This window comes from Thalassophryne amazonica, unplaced genomic scaffold (genome assembly GCF_902500255.1).
Source record: "Thalassophryne amazonica unplaced genomic scaffold, fThaAma1.1, whole genome shotgun sequence".
Lineage (NCBI taxonomy): Eukaryota > Metazoa > Chordata > Actinopteri > Batrachoidiformes > Batrachoididae > Thalassophryne > Thalassophryne amazonica.
In genome coordinates, this window is record NW_022986263.1 from 188,257 (window position 1) to 212,529 (window position 24,273).

At 44.8% G+C, this 24,273-nt stretch overlaps 1 protein-coding gene across 1 annotated transcript in view; it reads right to left on the reverse strand.

The window, feature by feature from the left end:
• Positions 1-24,012, reverse strand: part of LOC117505890 (latent-transforming growth factor beta-binding protein 4-like) — a gene marked incomplete at its 3' end in the record, with an annotated part of 211,270 nt that extends 187,258 nt beyond the window's left edge. The window contains 6 exon segments of the mRNA XM_034165425.1: positions 6,086-6,259; positions 6,509-6,582; positions 6,661-6,921; positions 16,626-16,628; positions 23,151-23,183; positions 23,931-24,012. Of these exon segments, the coding sequence (XP_034021316.1) occupies positions 6,086-6,259; positions 6,509-6,582; positions 6,661-6,921; positions 16,626-16,628; positions 23,151-23,183; positions 23,931-24,012 (627 nt within the window).
• Positions 24,013-24,273: the final 261 nt, after the last annotated feature.

A 24,273-nucleotide genomic window follows, 5' to 3' on the forward strand; every position in this document is an offset into this window, starting at 1 on the left:
TCATCCACCGCACCACAGAACCACCCTGGGGCCTGGATGGCAACCACCCAGACAAACACCAGGTCATCTCATCCTCACCAATGTAAACATCTATCAGCTGCAGCCAGGTAGCATGTGGGCGTGTCCGTGGCCAGGTGGCATGTGGGTGTGTCCGTGGCCAGGTAGCATGTGGGCGTGTCCGTGGCCAGGTGGCATGTGGGCGTGTCTGTGGCCAGGTGGAATGTGGGCGTGTCTGTGGCCAGGTGGAATGTGGGCGTGTCGGTGGCCAGGTGGCATGTGGGCGTGTCGGTGGCCAGGTGGCATGTGGGTGTGTCCGTGGCCAGGTGGCATGTGGGTGTGTCTGTGGCCAGGTGGAATGTGGGCGTGTCGGTGGCCAGGTGGAATGTGGGCATGTCGGTGGCCAGGTGGCATGTGGGTGTGTCCGTGGCCAGGTGGCATGTGGGTGTGTCTGTGGCCAGGTGGCATGTGGGCGTGTCGGTGGCCAGGTGGCATGTGGGCGTGTCCGTGGCCAGGTGGCATGTGGGCGTGTCCGTGGCCAGGTGGCATGTGGGCGTGTCCGTGGCCAGGTGGCATGTGGGCGTGGCCGTGGCCAGGTGGAATGCGGGCGTGTCCGTGGCCAACACTGAGACACCTGTGTCCTGGATCACGTCCAGAGAACTCAGCACATGGGCTAAATGTGGTGTCTGATGTTCCCTCACACTGTCACTGTCAGTGATTGCTAACAGACGGATGGACGCACATCCCCCATATTTCATACCGGGCGGTATAAAATGAAGCATCAGCTCACGGGCAAGAACCAATTGGGAGACTGGGGTCTGGGTCTGATCAGTTTTCCTGAATGTCTGTCTCCGTGGCTATACAGTTTCACACCACCAGGGGGCGCAAGCATCTTTTTGAGGGCGTCTTTTTTCTGTGTTTAAATATGAAAGCCGAGATGAGAGGCCCATTACTTACACAAAACATCATACTGGCTTTTATATTTTTAATTAATTAATATCATGTTGTAGAGGTTTACTTTCAGTTTAAGTTTAAGGAAGACAATTTATAAAATTTTCTTTTTTGTTTTCATTTTAAATGGCATAAACAAATTCAAATGTTCCGATACTGTAGTAGTACATAGGTGGGTGTATTTTGTTTAACTGAATATCAGCTGACAGTGTTTGCTGAATATAGAATCTAAATAGCCACTTATGAGAGGCTTCTTCCATTTTTTCGGCAGCTTCAGTGAGGATAAAGTACTATTTGTGTTAACATTTTCTTATTATTACCATTTTTATTCTTGTGTTTATTTAAAATTCAAATTATTATTGTAGCAAAATTATTTGCAAATGAATATTTTTGCAACAATAATGGCTCCATAGTCCATCCATGTTCCTGGTCTCTGAAACACAGAAAAAAGGAGCCTCAAACCGAACCCAAGGATGTTCTTTGAGGGCCCAGCCAGCCAGGCTTAAAACGGCAGGGGTGACCGATATCATTGGTGGCTGCACCCACTGGTGCTGTGAAGCTGTATTGCCACAGTAGCACAGACAAGTCTTCATACAGGTACAAATCACAACACACATTTACAGAGTGAACGTGAACACAGCAAAAGTCACGTGTAAGAACACAGACAATACACACACACACACACAGATTTTGTTACACATTTGTGGATCTGGTTACACACACACACAAATCGAAATACAGTTGTATGTAAAAGTTTGGGCCCCCTGATGATTTCCATGATTTTCCTTTATAAATCGTTGGTTGTTTGGATCATAAATTTCAGTTAAATATATCATATAGCAGACAAACACACTGATATTTGAGAAGTGAAATAAAGTTTATAGGAATTACAGAAAGTGTGCAATAATTCTTTAAATAAAATTAGGCTGGTGCATAAATTTGGGCACCCCAACAGAAAAAATACATCAATATTTAGTAGATCCTCTTTTAGCAGAAATAACAGCCTCTAAATGCTTCCTATAGCTTCCAATGAGAGTCTGGATTCTGGTTGAAGGTATTTTGGACCATTCTTCTTTACAAAACATCTCAGGTTTGTTGGTTTCTGAGCACAGACAGCCCGCTTCTTTCTTTCTTTCTTAATTTTATTTATATAGCGCCAAATCACAACAAACACTTGCCCCAAGGCGCTTTATATTGTAAGTCAAAAGCCATACAATAATTACAGAAAAACCCCAACGGTCAAAACGACCCCCTGTGAGCAAGCACTTGGCGACAGTGGGAAGGAAAAACTCCCTTTTAACAGGAAGAAACCTCCAGCAGAACCAGGCTCAGGGAGGGGCAGTCTTCTGCTGGGACTGGTTGGGGCTGAGGGAGAGAACCAGGAAAAAGACATGCTGTGGAGGGGAGCAGAGATCGATCACTAATGATTAAATGCAGAGTGGTGCATACAGAGCAAAAAGAGAAAGAAACAGTGCATCATGGGAACCCCCCAGCAGTCTACGTCTATAGCAGCATAACTAAGGGATGGTTCAGGGTCACCTGATCCAGCCCTAACTATAAGCTTTAGCAAAAAGGAAAGTTTTAAGCCTAATCTTAAAAGTAGAGAGGGTGTCTGTCTCCCTGATCTGAATTGGGAGCTGGTTCCACAGGAGAGGAGCCTGAAAGCTGAAGGCTCTGCCTCCCATTCTACTCTTACAAACCCTAGGAACTACAAGTAAGCCTGCAGTCTGAGAGCGAAGCGCTCTATTGGGGTGATATGGTACTATGAGGTCCCTAATAATACTGCCTAAGGGAAGCATGTATAAAGTGAATAAAATTGGTCCTAGCACAGAACCTTGTGGAACTCCATAATTAACCTTAGTCTGTGAAGAAGACTCCCCATTTACATGAACAAATTGTAATCTATTAGATAAATATGATTCAAACCACCGCAGCGCAGTGCCTTTAATACCTATGGCATGCTCTAATCTCTGTAATAAAATTTTATGGTCAACAGTATCAAAAGCAGCACTGAGCAAAAAGGAAAGTTTTAAGCTTAATCTTAAAAGTAGAGAGGGTGTCTGTCTCCCTGATCTGAACTGGGAGCTGGTTCTACAGGAGAGGAGCCTGAAAGCTGAAGGCTCTGCCTCCCATTCTACTCTTACAAACCCTAGGAACTACAAGTAAGCCTGCAGTCTGAGAGTGAAGCGCTCTATTGGGGTTAAAATCACACCACAGATTTTCAATAATATTCAGGTCTGGGGACTGAGATGGCCATTCCAGAATGTTGTACTTGTTCCTCTACATGAATGCCTTAGTAGATTTTGAGCAGTGTTTAGGGTCGTTATCTTGTTGAAAGATCCAGCCCTGGCGCAACTTCAACTTTGTCACTGATTCGTGAACGTTGTTCTCAAGAATCTGCTGATATTGACTGGAATCCATGTGACCCTCAACTTTAACAAGATTCCCAGTACCTGCACTGGCCACACAGCCCCACAGCATGATGGAACCACCTCCAAATTTTACTGTAGGTAGCAAGTGTTTTTCTTGGAATGCTGTTCTTTTTCAGCCATGCATTCCGCCCCTTGTTATGTCCAAATAACTCAATTTTAGTTTCATCAGTCCACAGCACCTTATTCCAAAATGAAGCTGGCTTGTCCAAATGTGCTTTAGCATACGTCAAGCGACTCGGTGGTGTGTATGCAGAAAAGGCTTCCTCTGCATCATACAGCATCTCTTTGTGCAAAGTGCGCTGTACAGTTGAACGATGCACAGAGACACTATCTGCAGCAAGATCATGTTGTAGGTCTTTGGAGCAGGTCTGTGGGTTGACTATGACTGTTCTCACCATCCTTCACTTCAGCTTATCTGAGATTTTTCTTGGCCTGCCACTTCAGGCTGTAACTAGTACTGTGCCTGTGGTCTTCCATTTCCTCACTATGTTCCTCACAGTGGAAACTGACAGCTGGAATCTCTGAGATAGCTTTTTGTATCCTTCCCCTAAACCAGGGGTGGGCGATTATTTTTTGCAAAGGGTCAAATGAGAGAGAGAAAATACTGTGGAGGGCCAGGCCAAAAGGCTAAACTCAAGTCTGCACAATAATAAATTCATTCCTATATAAAAAGCAGTAAATACCATTGTTTTGACGAACTACATGTTCTAATTAGGCAATGAAAAAAAAACAGGTTACCTTACAAAAATGTAATTCATTCAATCAAATTTTCCAAGACAATAGTGAACAAAATGTGAAACATTTCTGACTCATTATATTTGTGATCATTTTCAGTCACACTGACTCCAAAACACATTTTGAGTTTAATATACTGTTGAAAGTGAAACTTACTGTTGGAACAAGAAGGTTCTTAGTTTTATAAAGACGTCACATCAATTATCATCATAAACCAGATATTAAAGATGAGTCACAATATCACTGTCACTGAACTGTGCAGAAAAAAATACCAAAGTGTCCCAGTGCAGTTGTTCTTATCGTGTCTGTGCATGACTACATTTGTATTTTCCACCACTTTTTACATTTTTGTGTTTTTCAGTTCTTTTTTCTTATTCAGTGAGAGAAATCTCATCTTTTGATCTTTAACAAGAGTATCAAATGTGAAGCACAGCTGACAGATGACCATGAGTGAGAGAGGACTTGTACCTGGATTTACTGAACTTCATCAAATCCACCTCTCTCTTTTTGGCATGAGTGGATATTAATCATTTTCGAGGGGAAAAAAAAGCAGGTTTCAAAATAAAAGCAATGCGGTTTTAGTTCAGTCATAAAGTCCCGGTCACACAACGACAGGAGGACAGCTGAACGAAGGAGAAAAAGTCACAAAGTCTGGAAAAGGTGGACGAATGATCTGCACCTTTCCCATCACCGAAAAGCCTGTGGACCAAGAGCGCATGAGTGTGAAAATGAAACATTCACGATCACAGGACCAAAAGTGGAGATAAAACCAAATGGTCTCCGGCACTGGATCCATGATCCACCCACCATCTCCATCGCTGTGCCCACAGATAGTTCCCCATGGCTCATGGGAACGCTGTGTGGCAGACGTGATGGTGCCATGCCAGGCTGTGTGGCGTAGGGTGATCGCTCCATGCCAGGCTCTGCTATTAGGCGATGGCACCATGCCAGGCTGTGTGGCAAATGTAATAGCTCAGTGCCAGGCTGTGTGGCGCGGGGTGATCGCTCCGTGCCAGGCTCTGCTATACTCCGGAGGACATGCAGCCACAAATGGGTTGGGAGGTGGATGAAGGTCAACCGCAACACTAACTTGATAGAATAGTAAATATTCTATTCTGAAATTTCCAGGTATTTGCGGGCTGGTCTGAGTCAGCCAAAAGGCCGGATACGGTGTCCCAGGTGTGCCCTAAACCATGATGTTGAACAATCTTTGTTTTCAGGTCATTTGAGAGTTGTTTAGAGGCTCCCATGTTGCTACTCATTAGAAGAGATGCAAAGAGGAGAAACATTTGTAAATGGCCACATTAAATACCCTTTCTCATAATTGGATTCACCTGTGTAAGGAGGTCAAGGGTCAATGAGCTTACCAAACCAATTTTGTTCCAATAATTAGTGCTAAATGTATTCAAAGCAATACATTTATACACCTGCCTAATTTTGTTTAAAGAATTATTGCACACTTCCTGTAAATCATATAAACTTCATTTCACTTATCAAATATCACTGTGTTCATCTGCTATATGATATATTTAACTGAAATTTCTGATCCGGACAACCAATGATTTATAAAGGAAAATCATGAAAATCATCAGGGGGCCCAAACTTTTACATGCAACTGTACACATTTGCAAATACTTTTGCTACAATAACAGCCCCATACACTTCAGCTCCATAAATCCTTGAGACAAAAGATGAAGCTGGGTCTCAACAGAACCACGGGTGCTTGGACATTTGTCCCGTTCCACTTGCTTTATGACATCACTCACACATTTTACAGACTTTCACTTTTTCTGCACAGAATTTCTGCACAATTTCCAACTGAACATGTTTGAATTAATCAGTCTTTTATTTGAAATTAGTTGTCAACGGATCTCATCCAACACCTCCATGTGCAGCGACTATTGGCCGATGCACTGATCTGATTACACCTGGAAGAACTTCACAGAAGTGGAACAGATCATCTCTCCTACCTGTCCGTTTCTGACCTCTCGGAAGCAGTACTTGAACCCGGAGTGCTGGGTGTAGGTGACATCACCCCTCAGCGTCTGGGCCTGCACCCCTCGAGCGGCTGGGGCCGGAGCCCCCGCTGAGCCCGAGTGAGTCCTGGAGGTGAGCACCCGCAGCATGGGGCTGAAGCCAGAAACCTGGAACAACACAGGAGTGTCCAAACATTAGAGTCTGACATGAGTTTATTCCACTGCTGGAGCACGTCATAAAAACAAACTCCAAATCCAAAACCTCAAACTCAGGCCCCCTGTCTCTGGTACTAGATTTATGCAAAGTTACAATGAGGAGACAAAGTCAGTGCTGACAGTTTGACCTCTAACCCCCGCTGCATGAAAACAGCGCACAAAGAGCTCTGAGCAGTCGTTCAGTCAGCAGCAAGTCTGTACCTTCATCACCTGGTGAACCTTCACACTGGCCTCAGGGGGGTGCTGTACTCGGACCGTGACCATGGAGGGACTGTCTGATAGAGAAAAAAAAACTCAGAAGGTGGAACTCAGCTTTATCGGTTTAATGCTGTGGGGTCAGAGGTCAGACTCACCTCTGGACCTCTCAGCCTCCTGGTCCTGTCTCAGGGGCAGGAGGAACTCAGACTGTGTCAGCTTCTGATTGGCCACCATGCCAGGAGACAACAGGTGTGCAGGTTTGATGATGTGGTTGGTTGAGGAGGGTGCAGTGGTGGCAGTGGGTGTGGTTGTGGTGACTGCAATCTGGCAGAACTTTCCAGTGAAGTTTGTTGGGCAGAGGCAGCGATCCTTCTGGACACAGACGCCTCCATTCTTACACAACAGAGGACACAGGACTACACCAGAAAGAAGGAATTCAGCACGTCAACATCTGGAGCACAGCAGCAAACACGTTGGGTCAGTGGATTCTACTGCATCTCAGATATTAATTCTTTACAAACAAATACACAACACGTGGATGTGTGGAGTCTCTTGTCAGATTTTCATTGCAAGAAAAATGGCGGAACGATTGGAGCAGCGCTACTGAATCAAATTTTGCCAGAAACTTGGTGACAGCCAGGTGGAAACCATTCAGATTATTCAGATGGCTTTCGGTGACGATCCTCTGGGCATCACACAGATTACACACAGCAAACATGAGCATCTTCCCAGTCAACTCTGCAGTTCCTCTGGGAAGTGTTCTGGTTTGTTGTCAATGTGTGCATGGACTGGGTGTTGGGTAAGTTCATGGAGACCAATGACATGAGTGTGTCTGTCAGTGACGCAAAGTTTACAGACCCTGACTTTGTGGACGATTCTGTGATCTTTGCAGGACCAATGGATCCCCTGACTGGTGCACTTGTGAAACTGAGTCTCTGGGTTTGTGACTGTCCTGGATCCAGCCTTTCAATGACTTCCTGGATTTGTCCATCAGAAGTGTCTCTGTATGTGATGATAGGGTCAAACCTGTGGAAAAGGTCTATGGTGCAGTCCTAGCAGCGATGGGGTGGTAACGACTTAGACTTAGCTTCACAGATAACGAGTGGCAGATCATGGTAACAGGAGGGAACACCGGCTAGATCCGGGCTAGCATTAGCTGACTGAACCTTCTCCCTGACAATGCAGCTGTTGACACAGTTGGATCCAGATGAAATAATCCAGCCATTGGCCCAGTCAATATTGGGACTATGCTGTTTTAATGAGTCAGATGTTTTAATCTGAGGGGTGCCCCAAATAGCTAGGTGAGTCATGTTGGCAAACACATGAAAACTAATGGTCTTTGTATGTTCCTCAGAAAACGTTAGCTGTACTGACCGGGTACAATGGGAAATCTTTCCCATGAAACTGCCATGCACAACCTTTACCTCCAGGGGACGTGGAAGCCGGTACAGCCCAAGATTCAGCTTCTTGATGAGAGAAGTATGAACTAAGTTAGCATCAGAGCCTGAGTCAATCAACCCAGAAATCAGAACGGATGAATCATTCGATATTATTTTAACTTGGACGGTGTTATGTGCTGGAAAAAAAGAGCTGATTCTGACTGATATCTGGCCTATTTTGAGGCGGGGCACCCCTGACATGGCAACACAAAATCTGATTAATGTGCTGGACGCAGTAAAAGCTGTGTCCCTCTAGCTGACGATGGTGTTCCAGCTGCATGGGCTCCTCATCATCAGCCCTGGCACTGGAGGTACTTAATCTGCCAGGTCAAGCTTGGTTGAGGATGCTGGTCCTGTCGCTGGAAGACTGAGTGCAATATGCCAAAGAGCCAGGGGTTGTCTGTGCCCACACAGGTGCTGACCATGCTGGGCTTCCTGGCATCAGGGGCAGTGTGTCAGTCAACCTTGAGCTGAGCCATGCAAATTGTGTGGGACACAATCATCCAAATGCCATCCAGGTACATGACATACCAACATTAAAGCACAATTTCCAGTGAGAGACAGTTTTCCTGATGTAACTGGAGCAATTGACTGCACACATATTGCTATAAAGGTGCCATCACTTGATGAATTTGTTTCTGTTAATAGGAAACATTTTCATTCCATCAATGTTCAAATCATATGTGATGCGCAAATGCACTGGGTTGGGTTGGGAACAGGCTAGAGGCCCAAATGAAAACCAGAGTGGGCACATTTGGGGTTGTGTGCATTTGAGCCGGTGAAGTTGGCTCATATTTGAAGCTGGTGCTTCCCGTCTAGTTGTCAGACTTGGACTCTAACCAGTGACCTAACATGGTGACCGGATGTCTTTGGTACATGGGCCAAGAGGGCTGCATTGGGAATGGGTCCACTGCAAACCTTGCGGGAGCGGGTGGCTAAAAATAAACACTGTGGGAACAGAAGTGACAAGATGACTCGGTCAACAAAGGAGAATATCATCTTAAATAATTTAACAGGAGCACAGGACATTACAGGAGCAAACAGAGAGAGAAACAAACAAATTTAAGATTAGGCTTAAAACTTTCCTTTTTGCTAAAGCTTATAGTTAGGGCTGGATCAGGTGACCCTGAACCATCCCTTAGTTATGCTGCTATAGACTTAGACTGCTGGGGGGTTCCCATGATGCACTGAGTGTTTCTTTCTCTTTTTGCTCTGTATGCACCACTCTGCATTTAATCATTAGTGATCGATCTCTGCTCCCCTCCACAGCATGTCTTTTTCCTGGTTCTCTCCCTCAGCCCCAACCAGTCCCAGCAGAAGACTGTCCCCTCCCTGAGCCTGGTTCTGCTGGAGGTTTCTTCCTGTTAAAAGGGAGTTTTTCCTTCCCACTGTCGCTAAGTGCTTGCTCACAGGGGGTCGTTTTGACCGTTGGGGTTTTTCTGTAATTATTGTTTGGCTTTGATTTACAATATAAAGCGCCTTGGGGCAACTGTTTGTTGTGATTTGGCGCTATATAAATAAAATTGATGAATTGATGATGAATCCCATGAATTTCTTTATGAATAACATAAATGACGTGTAATGCAAAGGAGAATGCATTGTGTATTCAGGGTTTTGGGAGTGCGGGTGGGACTGGACACACCCATTGTGGGAGGAGTGGGACAGTAACACACACATTGCAGGAACGGGCAGAAGCAGGAAGACAAATATAGTCCCACACAGGGCTCTACCTGGGGCCTCGGTACAAAGACTTGCGTAGATTCCCTACTGAAACATGCTATATGCTAAAACCCAGAAACTGGCGTAAGCATAAAAGTATCCAGATGTATTAAAGTGTGCATACGCATGGATCCCACTCAATGTGGAATTGATCGCTCATGCAGATTTACCAAGCCCCTCCCTTTAAATGCCCCTATTTAAATGCAAATTCACTGAAATAGGCACTGGGAGCTGGGATTCCCCTCTATCAGATCAGTCAGCATGAATACAGAAAAGAATTTATACCAAGAGTGAGCGACAGACGACCTGACATGATGTGGAGACACACAGAGATAGTTTATTTGGTTCCCTGTCAAACAGAATAAACATAAAACTGGACAAATGTTAGCGGGAGCGTGTGTGTGTACTTAAGTTAAAAATGTGAGGTACCCCACGGCTGACAGTGTGTGACATCACATCTTTACACATATGTTTATTTACTGAACACAGGAAGACAATTGGGCCTGTTAAGAATCTGCTGCTCCAGTTTCACCATCAAGAAAAAACCCCAAAACATTAATACTAATAAAAATAATATATATATTTGTGCATATGCTCAAATGTGACCACGCTGGTTTTCATTTGGAACAATTACATGAATAAACTATTTACCCAAGCAGCAGTGACGTGCAACTCCACATGCCACATGGGGTGTGCAGCCAGTACATTCTGAGTGCCGGTCCCTAACCTGGATAAATGAGGAGGGTTGCGTCAGGAAGGGCATCCGGCGTAAAACAAGCCAACCCAACTATGCAGACTAAGAATCAAATTTCCATACCGGATCAGTTGCGGCCCGGATTAACAACATCCGCCACCGGTGCTGTTGCCCAATAGGGTGCCGGTGGAAATTGGGCTACCGCTGGGTGAAGACAATGAAGAAGAGGAGGAGAATGTTTCCACAAACAGCAGAAGAAGAAAACTAGAAGGCTGGAAATGAGAGTGGGGACTTTGAATGTTGGTAGTATGACTGTAAAGGGAGAGAGCTGGCTGATATGATGGAGAGGAGAAAGGTAGACATATTGTGTGTGCAAGAGACCAAGTGGAAGGGAAGTAAGAGCAGGAGCATCGGCGGTGGGTACAAGTTGTTGTACCATGGTGAGGACAGGAAGAGAAATGGTGTTGGGGTCATTTTAAAGGAAGAGTATGTTAAAAGTGTGTTGGAGGTTAAGCGAGTGTCTGACAGGGTGATGAGTGTGAAGTTGGAAATTGAAGGGGTGATGATGAATATCATCAGTGCATATGCCCCACAGGTAGGTTGTGAGATGAAGGAGAAAGAAGATTTCTGGAGTGTGTTAGATGAGGTGTTGGAGAGTGTGCCCAAGCAAGAAAGAGTGGTGATAGGAGCAGACTTCAATGGGCATGTTGGTGAAGGGAACAGAGGTGATGAGGAAGTAACGGGTAGATATGGTATTAAGGATAGGAATGGGGAAGGACAGATGGTAGTTGATTTTGCAAAAAGGATGGAAATGGCTGTGGTGAATACCTACTTTAAGAAAAGGGAGGAGCACAGGGTAACATATAAGAGTGGAGGAAGGTGCACACAGGTGGACTACATTCTTTATAGGAGATGCAAGCTAAAAGAAATCAGAGACTATAAGGTGGTGGCAAAAGAGTGTCACTAGACAGCATAGGATGGTTGTTTGTAGGATGACTTTAGAGGTGAAGAAGAAGAAGAGAGTGAGAGCTCAACAAAGGATCAGATGGTGGAAGCTGAAGGAGGAAGACTGTTTTGTGAAATTTAGCGAGCAGGTGAGAGAAGCACTGGTTGGAGGGGAAGCAATTTTGGACAACTGGAAAAGTACTGCAGATGTGGTGAGGGAGACAGCTAGAACAGTACTGGGTATGACATCTGGACAGTGGAAGAAAGACAAGGAGACTTGGTGGTGGAATGAAGAGGTCCAAGAAAGCATAAGGAGAAAGAGGTTGGCGAAAAGGTTTTGGGATAGTCGGAGAGATGAAGAAAGTAGACAGGAGTACAAGGAGATGCGGCGTGAGGCGAAAAGTGGCAAAAGCGAAGGAAAAGGCATATTGCGAGCTGCACAAGAAGTTGAATAGTAAGAAATGAGAAAAGGACTTGTACCGACTGGCCAGACAAAGGGACAGAGCTGGAAAGGATGTGCAGCAGGTTAGGGTGGTAAAAGATGCACATGGTAATGTGCTGACAAGTGAGGAGTGTGTGCTGAGAAGGTGGAGGGAATATTTTGAAGAGCTGATGAATGAAGAAAATGAGCGAGAGAAAAGGCTGGATGATGTGGTGAGAGTAAGTCAGGAAGTACAAGAGATTAGTAAGGAAGAAGTGAGGGCTGCTATGAAGAGGATGAAGAGTGGAAAGGCAGTTGGTCCAGATGACATTCCAGTGGAGGTATCGAAATGTCTAGGAGAGATGGCAGTAGAGTTTCTAACCAGATTGTTTAATAAAATCTTGGAAAGTGAGAGGATGCCTGAGGAGTGGAGACGAAGTGTGCTGGTTCCTATTTTCAAGAACAAGGGTGATGTGCAGAGCTGCAGTAACTACAGAGGCATAAAGCTGATCAGCCACAGCATGAAGTTACGGGAAAGAGTAGTAGAAGCTAGGCTTAGAAAACAGGTGAAGATCTGTGAGTAGCAATATGGTTTCATGCCGAGAAAGAGCACTACAGATGCAATGTTTGCTCTGAGAATACTGTACAGAGAAGTACAGAGAAGGCCAGAAAGAGTTACACTGTGTGTTTGTGGACTTAGAAAAAGCTTATGATAGGGTGCCAAGAGAAGAGCTGTGGTATTGTATGAGGAAGTCTGGAGTGGCAGAGAAGTATGTTAGGGTAGTGCAGGACATGTACAAGAATAGTGTGACAGGGGTGAGATGCGCAGTCGGAATGACAGACTCATTCAAGGTGGAGGTGGGATTACACCAAGGATCAGCTCTGAGACCTTTCTTGTTTGCAGTGGTGATGGACAGGTTGATGGATGAGATCAGACCAGAGTCCCCATGGACTATGATGTTTGCAGATGACACTGTGATCTGTAGTGAGAGTAGCGAGCAAGTTGAGTCTAGTCTGGAGAAGTGGAGATATGCTTTGGAGAGAAGGGGAATGAAAGTCAGTAGAAGCAAGACTGAGTCCATGTGTGTGAATGAGAGGGAGCCCAGTGAAATAGTGCAGTTACAAGGAGTAGAAGTGGTGAAAGTAGATGAGTTTAAATATTTGGGGTCAACTGTTCAAAGTAATGGAGAGTGTGGTAGAGAGGTGAAGAAGAGAGTGCAGGCAGGGTGGAGTGGGTGGAGAAAGGTGGCAGGAGTGATTTGTGACCGAAGAATATCAGCAAGAGTGAAGGGGAAAGTTTACAAGACAGTAGTGAGACCAGCTATGTTGGACGGCTTAGAGACGGTGGCACTAACAAAAAGACAGGAAGCAGAGCTGGAGATGATGAGATTCTCTTTGGGAGTGACGAGATTGAACAAGATTAGGAATGAACATATCAGAGGGACAGCTCAGGTGGGACAGTTTGGAGACAATGTCAGAGAGGCGAGATTGAGATGGTTTGGACATGTGCAGAGGAGGGACCCAGGGTATATAGGGAGAAGGATGCTGAGGATGGAGCCACCAGGCAGGAGGAGAAGAGGGAGACCAAAGAGGAGGTTCATGGATGTGCTGAGGGAGGACATGCAGGTGGTTGGTGAGACAGAGGAAGATACAGAGGACAGGGTGAGATGGAAATGATTGATGTGCTGTGGCGCCCCCTAACGGGAACAGCCGAAAGACAAAGAAGCAGTGATGTGCAATCAGGTTTGGCTGTGCCTCATCTCTCATCATGGAAAGAAAAAAAAGTAAAATAAAAAATATTAAAGGTCTGTTTGAGGTCTGTTGCTCTTGCTTGCCTCTACTGGTGGTTGGCTCTCACTGCGGTATTGTATCACTTCCTGTTCCGGAGCACAGCGGTGTTTTTCTGTATCTGTTAGCTGTTTAATCTGCGCAGTTAGATTGATCTAGTTATCTAGATTACGATTTGTTTCCCAGTGTAATCTTTACGTGCCTTAACTAAAGCACTCCTTCTGCTGAATCACCTCTAAATTATTTACACATTATTCACTTTGCGTGTTTTTAGGAATCCGCTAGCTTAGCGTAGCTACTAGCTCTTAGCCGATTTAGCATGGCGGCTTCTCCTGTCTCTCCCGCACTTTTCTGCTCTGGGTGTGAAATGTTTAGTTATTCCTCGGCCTCCTTTAGCAGTAATGGTACTTGTAATAAGTGTAGCTTATTCGTAGCTTTGGAGGCCAGGCTGGGCGAATTGGAGACTCGGCTCCGCACCGTGGAAAATTCTACAGCTAGCCAGGCCCCTGTAGTCGGTGCGGACCAAGGTAGCTTAGCCGCCGTTAGTTCCCCCTGGCAGATCCTGAGCAGCCGGGAAAGCAGGCTGACTGGGTGACTGTGAGGAGGAAGCGTAGCCCTAAACAGAAGCCCCGTGTACACCGCCAACCCGTTCACATTTCTAACCGTTTTTCCCCACTCGACGACACACCCGCCGAGGATCAAACTCTGGTTATTGGCGACTCTGTTTTGAGAAATGTGAAGTTAGCGACACCAGCAACCATAGTCAATTGTCTTCCGGGGGCCAGAGCAGGCGACATTGAAGGAAATTTGAAACTGCTGGTTAAGGCTAAGCGTAAATTTGGTAAGATTGTAATTCACGTCGGCAGTAATGACACCCGGTTACGCCAATCGGAGGTCACTAAAATTAACATTAAATCGGTGTGTAACTTTGCAAAAACAATGTCGGACTCTGTAGTTTTCTCTGGGCCCCTCCCCAATCAGACCGGGAGTGACATGTTTAGCCGCATGTTCTCCTTGAATTGCTGGCTGTCTGAGTGGTGTCCAAAAAATGAGGTGGGCTTCATAGATAATTGGCAAAGCTTCTGGGGAAAACCTGGTCTTGTTAGGAGAGACGGCATCCATCCCACTTTGGATGGAGCAGCTCTCATTTCTAGAAATCTGGCTAATTTTCTTAAATCCTCCAAACCGTGACTATCCAGGGTTGGGACCAGGAAGCAGAGTTGTAGTCTTACACACCTCTCTGCAGCTTCTCTCCCCCTGCCATCCCCTCATTACCCCATCCCCGTAGAGACGGTGCCTGCTCCCAGACCACCAATAACCAGCAAAAATCTATTTAAGCATAAAAATTCAAAAAGAAAAAATAATATAGCACCTTCAACTGCACCACAGACTAAAACAGTTAAATGTGGTCTATTAAACATTAGGTCTCTCTCTTCTAAGTCCCTGTTGGTAAATGATATAATAATTGATCAACATATTGATTTATTCTGCCTAACAGAAACCTGGTTACAGCAGGATGAATATGTTAGTTTAAATGAGTCAACACCCCCGAGTCACACTAACTGTCAGAATGCTCGTAGCACGGGCCGGGGCGGTGGATTAGCAGCAATCTTCCATTCCAGCTTATTAATTAATCAAAAACCCAGACAGAGCTTTAATTCATTTGAAAGCTTGTCTCTTAGTCTTGTCCATCCAAATTGGAAGTCCCAAAAACCAGTTTTATTTGTTATTATCTATCGTCCACCTGGTCGTTACTGTGAGTTTCTCTGTGAATTTTCAGACCTTTTGTCTGACTTAGTGCTTAGCTCAGATAAGATAATTATAGTGGGCGATTTTAACATCCACACAGATGCTGGGTAGATGACTACCCAGCAGTAGGGAATAAGTTTCATTACACTAGAAGTCTTTCAGAAAGCGCTGTAACTAGGTTTAAGGATATGATTCCTTCTTTATGTTCTCTAATGCCATATACCAACACAGTGCAGAGTAGCTACCTAAACTCTGTAAGGGAGATAGAGTATCTCGTCAATAGTTTTACATCCTCATTGAAGACAGCTTTGGATGCTGTAGCTCCTCTGAAAAAGAGAGCTTTAAATCAGAAGTGTCTGACTCCATGGTATAACTCTCAAACTCGTAGCTTAAAGCAGATAACCCGTAAGTTGGAGAGGAAATGGCGTCTCACTAATTTAGAAGATCTTCACTTAGCCTGGAAAAAGAGTCTGTTGCTCTATAAAAAAGCCCTCCGTGAAGCTAGGACATCTTTCTACTCATCACTAATTGAAGAAAATAAGAACAACCCCAGGTTTCTTTTCAGCACTGTAGCCAGGCTGACAAAGAGTCAGAGCTCTATTGAGCTGAGTATTCCATTAACTTTAACTAGTAATGAGTTCATGACTTTCTTTGCTAACAAAATTTTAACTATTAGAGAAAAAATTACTCATAACCATCCCAAAGACGTATCGTTATCTTTGGCTGCTTTCAGTGATGCCGGTATTTGGTTAGACTCTTTCTCTCCGATTGTTCTGTCTGAGTTATTTTCATTAGTTACTTCATCCAAACCATCAACATGTTTATTAGACCCCATTCCTACCAGGCTGCTCAAGGAAGCCCTACCATTATTTAATGCTTCGATCTTAAATATGATCAATCTATCTTTGTTAGTTGGCTATGTACCACAGGCTTTTAAGGTGGCAGTAATTAAACCATTACTTAAAAAGCCATCACTTGACCCAGCTATCTTAGCTAATTATAGGCCAATCTCCAACCTTCCTTTTCTCTCAAAAATTCTTGAAAGGGTAGTTGTAAAACAGCTAACTGATCATCTGCAGAGGAATGGTCTATTTGAAGAGTTTCAGTCAGGTTTTAGAATTCATCATAGTACAGAAACAGCATTAGTGAAGGTTACAAATGATCTTCTTATGGCCTCGGACAGTGGACTCATCTCTGTGCTTGTTCTGTTAGACCTCAGTGCTGCTTTTGATACTGTTGACCATAAAATTTTATTACAGAGATTAGAGCATGCCATAGGTATTAAAGGCACTGCGCTGCGGTGGTTTGAATCATATTTGTCTAATAGATTACAATTTGTTCATGTAAATGGGGAATCTTCTTCACAGACTAAAGTTAATTATGGAGTTCCACAAGGTTCTGTGCTAGGACCAATTTTATTCACTTTATATATGCTTCCCTTAGGCAGTATTATTAGACGGTATTGCTTAAATTTTCATTGTTACGCAGATGATACCCAGCTTTATCTATCCATGAAGCCAGACGACACACACCAATTTGCTAAACTGCAGGATTGTCTTACAGACATAAAGACATGGATGACCTCTAATTTCCTGCTTTTAAACTCAGATAAAACTGAAGTTATTGTACTTGGCCCCACAAATCTTAGAAACATGGTGTCTAACCAGATCCTTACTGTGGATGGCATTACCCTGACCTCTAGTAATACTGTGAGAAATCTTGGAGTCATTTTTGATCAGGATATGTCATTCAAAGCGCATATTAAACAAATATGTAGGACTGCTTTTTTGCATTTACGCAATATCTCTAAAATCAGAAAGGTCTTGTCTCAGAGTGATGCTGAAAAACTAATTCATGCATTTATTTCCTCTAGGCTGGACTATTGTAATTCATTATTATCAGGTTGTCCTAAAAGTTCCCTAAAAAGCCTTCAGTTAATTCAAAATGCTGCAGCTAGAGTGCTGACGGGGACTAGAAGGAGAGAGCATATCTCACCCATATTGGCCTCTCTTCATTGGCTTCCTGTTAATTCTAGAATAGAATTTAAAATTCTTCTTCTTACTTATAAGGTTTTGAATAATCAGGTCCCATCTTATCTTAGGGACCTCGTAGTACCATATCACCCCAATAGAGCGCTTTGCTCTCAGACTGCAGGCTTACTTGTAGTTCCTAGGGTTTGTAAGAGTAGAATGGGAGGCAGAGCCTTCAGCTTTCAGGCTCCTCTCCTGTGGAACCAGCTCCCAATTCAGATCAGGGAGACAGACACCCTCTCTACTTTTAAGATTAGGCTTAAAACTTTCCTTTTTGCTAAAGCTTATAGTTAGGGCTGGATCAGGTGACCCTGAACCATCCCTTAGTTATGCTGCTATAGACGAAGACTGCTGGGGGGTTCCCATGATGCACTGTTTCTTTCTCTTTTTGCTCTGTATGCACCACTCTGCATTTAATCATTAGTGATCGATCTCTGCTCCCCTCCACAGCATGTCTTTTTCCTGGTTCTCTCCCTCAGCCCCAACCAGTCCCAGCAGAAGACTGCCCCTCCCTGAGCCTGGTTCTGCTGGAGGTTTCTTCCTGTTAAAAGGGAGTTTTTCCTTCCCACTGTAGCCAAGTGCTTGCTCACAGGGGGTCGTTTTGACCGTTGGGGTTTTACATCATTATTGTATGGCCTTGCCTTACAATATAAAGCGCCTTGGGGCAACTGTTTGTTGTGATTTGGCGCTATATAAAAAAAAAATTGATTGATTGATTGAATCACGTGTGCTTGCATGAGCCAACCTTGAACCTTCGTGCGCATGCATGTTTTTTTCACGCCTGTTGGTTGCGTCATTTGCTTGTAAGCAGCCTTTGTGTGAGGACGTGTGGAGTCTCTTGTCAGATTTTCATTGCAAGGAAAATGGCGGAACAATTGGAGCAGCTCTACTGAATCAAATTTTGCCAGAAACTTGGCGACAGCCAGGTGGAAACCATTCAGATTATTCAGACGGCTTTCGGTGACGATCCTCTGGGCATCACACAGATTAAGGAGCGGTACAACCGGTTTAAAGACGGCCGCACAACGGTGGAGAGCGAGCCACGCTCCGGTCGGCATCAACATGCTGAAATGTCTAGATCATTTCCAAAGTGAACGCTGTGGTGATGTGGGACCGTCGTGTGATTATCCGAGAAATTGTGGAAGAGGTGGACATCAGCACTTTTTCGGTACATTCCACTGTGACAGAAGATTTTGCCATGAAAAGAGTGGTGGCGAAATTCATCGGCACGAAGCTGATGGCGCAGCAACAGCGCCTCCGTGATGAAGTCTCACAGGACATGTTGTAACATGCCCAGACATGTCCAGCTTATCCACAATTTCTCAGACAGTCACACGACTGAAAAGCCACCGAAAGCCGTCTGAATCTTCCGAATGGTTGACGAGCTGGGCATGTTACAACATGTCCTGTGAGACTTCAACACGAAGGCGCTGTTGCTGCGCCATCAGCTTCATACTGATGAATTTCGCCGCCACTCTTTTCATGGCAAAATCTTCTGTCACAGTGGAATGTACTGAAAAAGTGCTGATGTCCATGTCTTCCGCAATTTCTCGGATAGTCACACGACGGTCCCACATCACCACAGTGTTCACTTTGGAAATGATCTGGTCATTTCAGCGCGTTGATGGCCGACCGGAGCGTGGCTCGCTCGCCACCGTTGTGCGGCCGTCTTTAAACCGGTTGTACCGCTCCTTAATCTGTGTGATACCCAGAGGATCGTCACCGAAAGCCATCTGAATAATCCGAATGGTTTCCACCTGGCTGTCGCCCAGCTTCTGGCAAAATTTGATGCGGCGCTGCTCCAGTCGTTCCGTCTTTTTCCTTTAAATGAAAAACTGCCGAGTGCACAACACGTCCCACACAAAGGCTGCTTACCAGGAAATGACGTAATCGACAGGCGTGAAAAAATTCACGCATGCGCATGAAGGTTCAAGGTTTGCTCATGCAAGCACACGTGATTCAAATCCATCAGGTTTTTGAAAAAAATAAAAAGGTCTGATACTTTTCTAACAGGCCTCGTATTTATCCAGTAATTTGCTCTGTAAAGTTATTTGCCTTTTAACTTCAGTTTTAGATGATTTAATTCAAAAATAGCTTAATTTTCACAATTGCCATTCAAATACTGAGCAGAGATGTGTGCTGAGCCTCACCTTGGACTGTTTAATCACTGGACTAACTGCTGACACGCTGTGCAGTCAAACTGTCTCACTGTCTCTCTGTATGTCTCCCTTAAAATGGTCAAACACTTTGGTTATATGAACTTAAATTCCATCGTTTAGCTGATGTACATAATGTACAGTGTTTTTTTCCAACAGCTGTATGTGTGTGTAACATGTTTCGTGTTCTGAGTGATCACAAAACGGCTGCAAAAAGGCACCAGGTGAGGCACGCAGTTCTCCTGCCTCGTGGTAGGGATCCCAGGGATTCTTCTTGCAGCAACTCCTCAGCTGCAGAATAGACCGATTTGAAGTTCTGAGTGCACATGACACAAATCCACTTCCGGTCGCTGCTATTGTTACAAACCCACGTACGCGCACGTCAGGCACTGCTTACTGTTGCATCGGGCTTTGTTTTCATCAGTGATTCATGCTTATCTCACTCTCCACACTTGGACTTCAGTGATCCACAGCTCCCAGACCAGCAGCAGATGTTCAACTGGTAGTAGAGGCAAGATGGGCGGATATGTGCAGTGAAAGACTGTGGGAAAAGCACATCATCTACTGAGAGATGGAAGCAGATAGTGTGTGGAGTACTGTTACTGCCCGAGGCCATTTCAGCTATTCTCAAGACGTTTTTCACTTGCTCACCTTTTCATATCCTACCAGAAAAGCTCCTGAATATCGTTGCATTGTCAAACTGGTGTGATATGTGATGCAGATTTGAATGAGAAGAGTGGGGAAGTTTCTAGGTATGTCTTGACCAACCATGTATGGCAGTGTGTATTCACAGACAAACATAAAATTTTGAGCTTTTTATTGGATATTTCATAGAAAAAACTACATAAGTGAAAATATGACAATGGAACGATGGAACACACCAAGCACGACTGTGTCACTCTTTTCCATGGGATAAACTGAAGGCTTTTGTCATGTATTTTTTATTTTGACAAATAAAAAGAGGGAGTTGGTATCTATGAGTACACGGCCCAAAAAGATTTTAAAATGGCCGGCACATTTTTCTTGTGGAATGGCCCAGCCTCAAGAACTACATCACTGGGGTGAGGGTCAGGAACCATGGATATGTGATCCAGTCACACATGATCCCACCACCCCTGCCAGCCTGAAAACAGGTACCTAAAAGAGATTAATGTTGCTCTATACATACGAGGGCTGTCCATAAAGTATAGGTCCTTTTTATTTTTTTCAAAAACTATATGGATTTCATTCATATGTTTTTACGTCAGACATGCTTGAACCCTCGTGCGCATGCGTGAGTTTTTCCACACCTGTCGGTGACGTCATTCGCCTGTGAGCACTCCTTGTGGGAGGAGTCGTCCAGCCCCTCGTCGGAATTCCTTTGTCTGAGAAGTTGCTGAGAGACTGGCACTTTGTTTGATCAAAATTTTTTCTAAACCTGTGAGACACATCGAAGTGGACACGGTTCGAAAAATTAAGCTGGTTTTCAGTGAAAATTTTAACAGCTGATGAGAGATTTTGAGGTGATACTGTCACTTTAAGGACTTCCCACGGTGCGAGACATCGCGCAGCGCTCTCAGGCGCCGTCGTCAGCCTGTTTCAAGCTGAAAACCTCCACATTTCAGGCTCTATTGATCCAGGACGTCATGAGAGAACAGAGAAGTTTCAGAAGAAGTCGGTTTCAGCATTTTATCCGGATATTCCACTGTTAAAGGAGATTTTTTTAATGAAAGACGTGCAGACGGGTCCGCGCGTCGGGACGCAGCCGACGCGGTGCGGCGGCACAGGAAAAACACCTCCGTGTTGATAACCATTTGTTAAATCCAGGCGGCTTTTGATGGCTTTCAGTGGAGTGAGTATATGAGAAATTGTTTAACAGCAGGACATGTTCCAACTTGTCCTTAAAGCTTCCAACAGAGGTGTTTTTCCTGTGGTGGAGCGTCGCGTGAGCCGACGCGCGGACCCGTCCGCACGTCTTTCATTAAAAAAATCTCCTTTAACAGTGGAATATCCGGATAAAATGCTGAAACTGACTTCTTCTGAAACTTCTCTGTTCTCTCACGACGTCCTGGATCAATAGAGCCTGAAATGTGGAGGTTTTCAGCTTGAAACAGGCTGATGACGCCGCCTGAGAGCGCTGAGCGACGTCTCACACCGTGGGAAGTCCTTAAAGCGACAGAATCACCTCAAAATCTCTCATCAGCTGTTAAAATTTTCACTGAAAACCAGTTTAATTTTTCGAACCGTGTCCACTTCGATGTGTCTCACAGGTTTAGAAAAAATTTTGATCAAACAAAGCGCCAGTCTCTCAGCAACTTCTCAGACAAAGGAATTCCGACGAGGGGCTGGACGACTCCTCCCACAAGGAGTGCTCACAGGCGAATGACGTCACCGACAGGCGTGGAAAAACTCACGCATGCGCATGAGGGTTCAAGCATGTCTGACGTAAAAACATATGAATGAAATCCATATAGTTTTTGAAAAAAATAAAAAGGACCGTTACTTTATTGACAGCCCTCGTACTTCAGGCTGCATGTCAAGCAACACCAGGTCCCTTCCACATCCTCCTCATCATCATCTACATAACCAGCACATCCCCAGTGGTACCATCTGAGACATCCATCACACTGTTCTCCCAACTGGTGGTGATGTGCTGCACATCTAAACATGGCTGGTCACAAGTCATGCAGAAATAGAGAGGTGTGGCAGACACATGAGCACGCTTTGCTCTTTTCCTGTGTAAAGTGTGTCCATGAACAGCAGTTCCAGATGATAGTGTACAAATAGGAGTAGTGAAAGAAGACAGTGGTGTGAAGAGCGCGCGCTCATGAGCGATACTGAAGTGTTTTGCCAAAGCACGTGGGTTTGTTTGTAACACTGGCATCCCATCAACCCCCGCGTGCCAAACTCCCATACAGCTTATAAGTGACAGCAAGCCACAACGTACAGTTAGCAAGTTAAGAGCAGCAGCCCATTTATTTTACTTTCAGAATGGAGGGTTAGATATCCAAAGTGAAACAGCTTCCTAACTTGGACTTTCAATCGAAGCAGGAGGTAACAATTAAAACACGGCCAAAGACCAGAGCTGAAAGTATGTTTCAGACAACAGAAGAGCTGCTGTCTTTTCAAACGCAGTGGGACACACTGAAGTCTGACTGTGTGGACGTCCAGCAAGAAACTGCCTTTTCCTGCTTTTCCAGGCTTCTTTTTTCAACTTGTAACAACGTCTGGACTCAGATGGCAAATTGTGACCTGAAGAATTTGCAAAGGAGTTTCATCAAACATGAGTCACATTCAGTTTTTTCTTACCACTGCTGCTCTGAGGGTTGGTAAGGTTAGACCTTACTCGTCTGAAGCACCCTGAGGCAACCTTCTTGTGATTGGCGCTATATAAATGAAAATAAATTGAAATTGAAATCTGATCTGTCTAAAGTCCCTGCAGCTCCATCAGATAAGGTGTAACCCGGCAGTACATTCCAAGTGACTTTTTCCTTGATGAAAACTGAGTCTGTGGACTTCCTGCAGCTCACAGAGTGATTCAGGCAGGATGCTGGAGTATTGTTACCCAGAGTTCAGCTGGCTTTTGTCCTGCCACTAATGACCTGAGAACACATGAAAGGAAACCTGTAACCAAAGGTGACTTCCTGTTTCAGACACATTCTCTCTACCTGCAGCTCAAAGAATTTTGGTATCTATGATTGGACAGAACCAGAACTGGTCCCAACTTCTGAATCCTGAGTTGGAAGGGACTGTGACCTCTGCAGGGTTGAAGGTCACAAGACAGAAGGAAAGTAAAAAAAACACTCAATGCAGCACCTCTGGTGGCAGCTCGGGGCTCCACGTGTCTTGCTTCTGACCCGACGTGCGCGTGCGCCCGTCTGTGTGTGTGTGTGTGTGTGTGTGTGGTAAGTGTTCCCTGTAAGTTGTGAAACAGATAAAGCATCTGAGTGTGTGTGTAAACAAAGGGAGCTAACCCTTCTGGTGGGTGTCGCCCTGCAGATGGATTCAATCTGGACCCAGAGTGGACGATGTTTGTGAAGGAACACAGAGAAACAGAGCAAAATCAAAGGCAGAAGGACTCAATAATACAAACCCAAGACAAAAATGCCATCAGACAACCAGCTCCAGATGTCACCAAGGACAAGACAATAGACCCGTCCACCTCCTGAGGATGAAGACCACAATCCAGTGACACACTGGACCCGTCTGATGGGCAGCAGGCCAACAAGGAAGAGGTGAAGAAATGTTAGACTTCATGGTCTTCGTGGTCTTCAGCGTCACTGGTTAGCACCTCGTTTCTGCTTAAAACTGACTTTAGAACGGTCCGCCCGTTCAGCAGCTCGTTTGACTCTGACTCTCTGAGTCTGACTCTCTGAGTCTGACTCTCTTCACCCAAAGCGATCAAAGGGATTAATGTAATTATTAACCATCAGATGACAAATTAAAACCTCATGAATCATTCTAAAGTCAGTTTTAAGCAGAAACGAGGTGATGATCAGTGACACTTTGAAATGACAGTGGCACAGTGAACACGTCAGCTAGCAGCTCGTCTGGCTGCTGCTGCTGTGCTCTGGTCACTTCTTCCATCTTTTCTGATGAAATAATGCTGAATTTATGTGGAAATGATTGTTGTAGAAAAGCTTCAGATATCTGTCACTGAGACAGATGATGACTGGAGGCAGTTTGAAGCAGAAACAAGGTGATAATCAGTGAACCGCATCATCAGAGGGACTGATTTTTAGGGGGGGTTGTTCGGTCTGCAACACCAGATCAGCTCCAAATTTCAGTGGCGTCTCCATGCCCCAATATCGATCTGTGGTGAAAATTTCATCAAAATCTGTTCAGAGA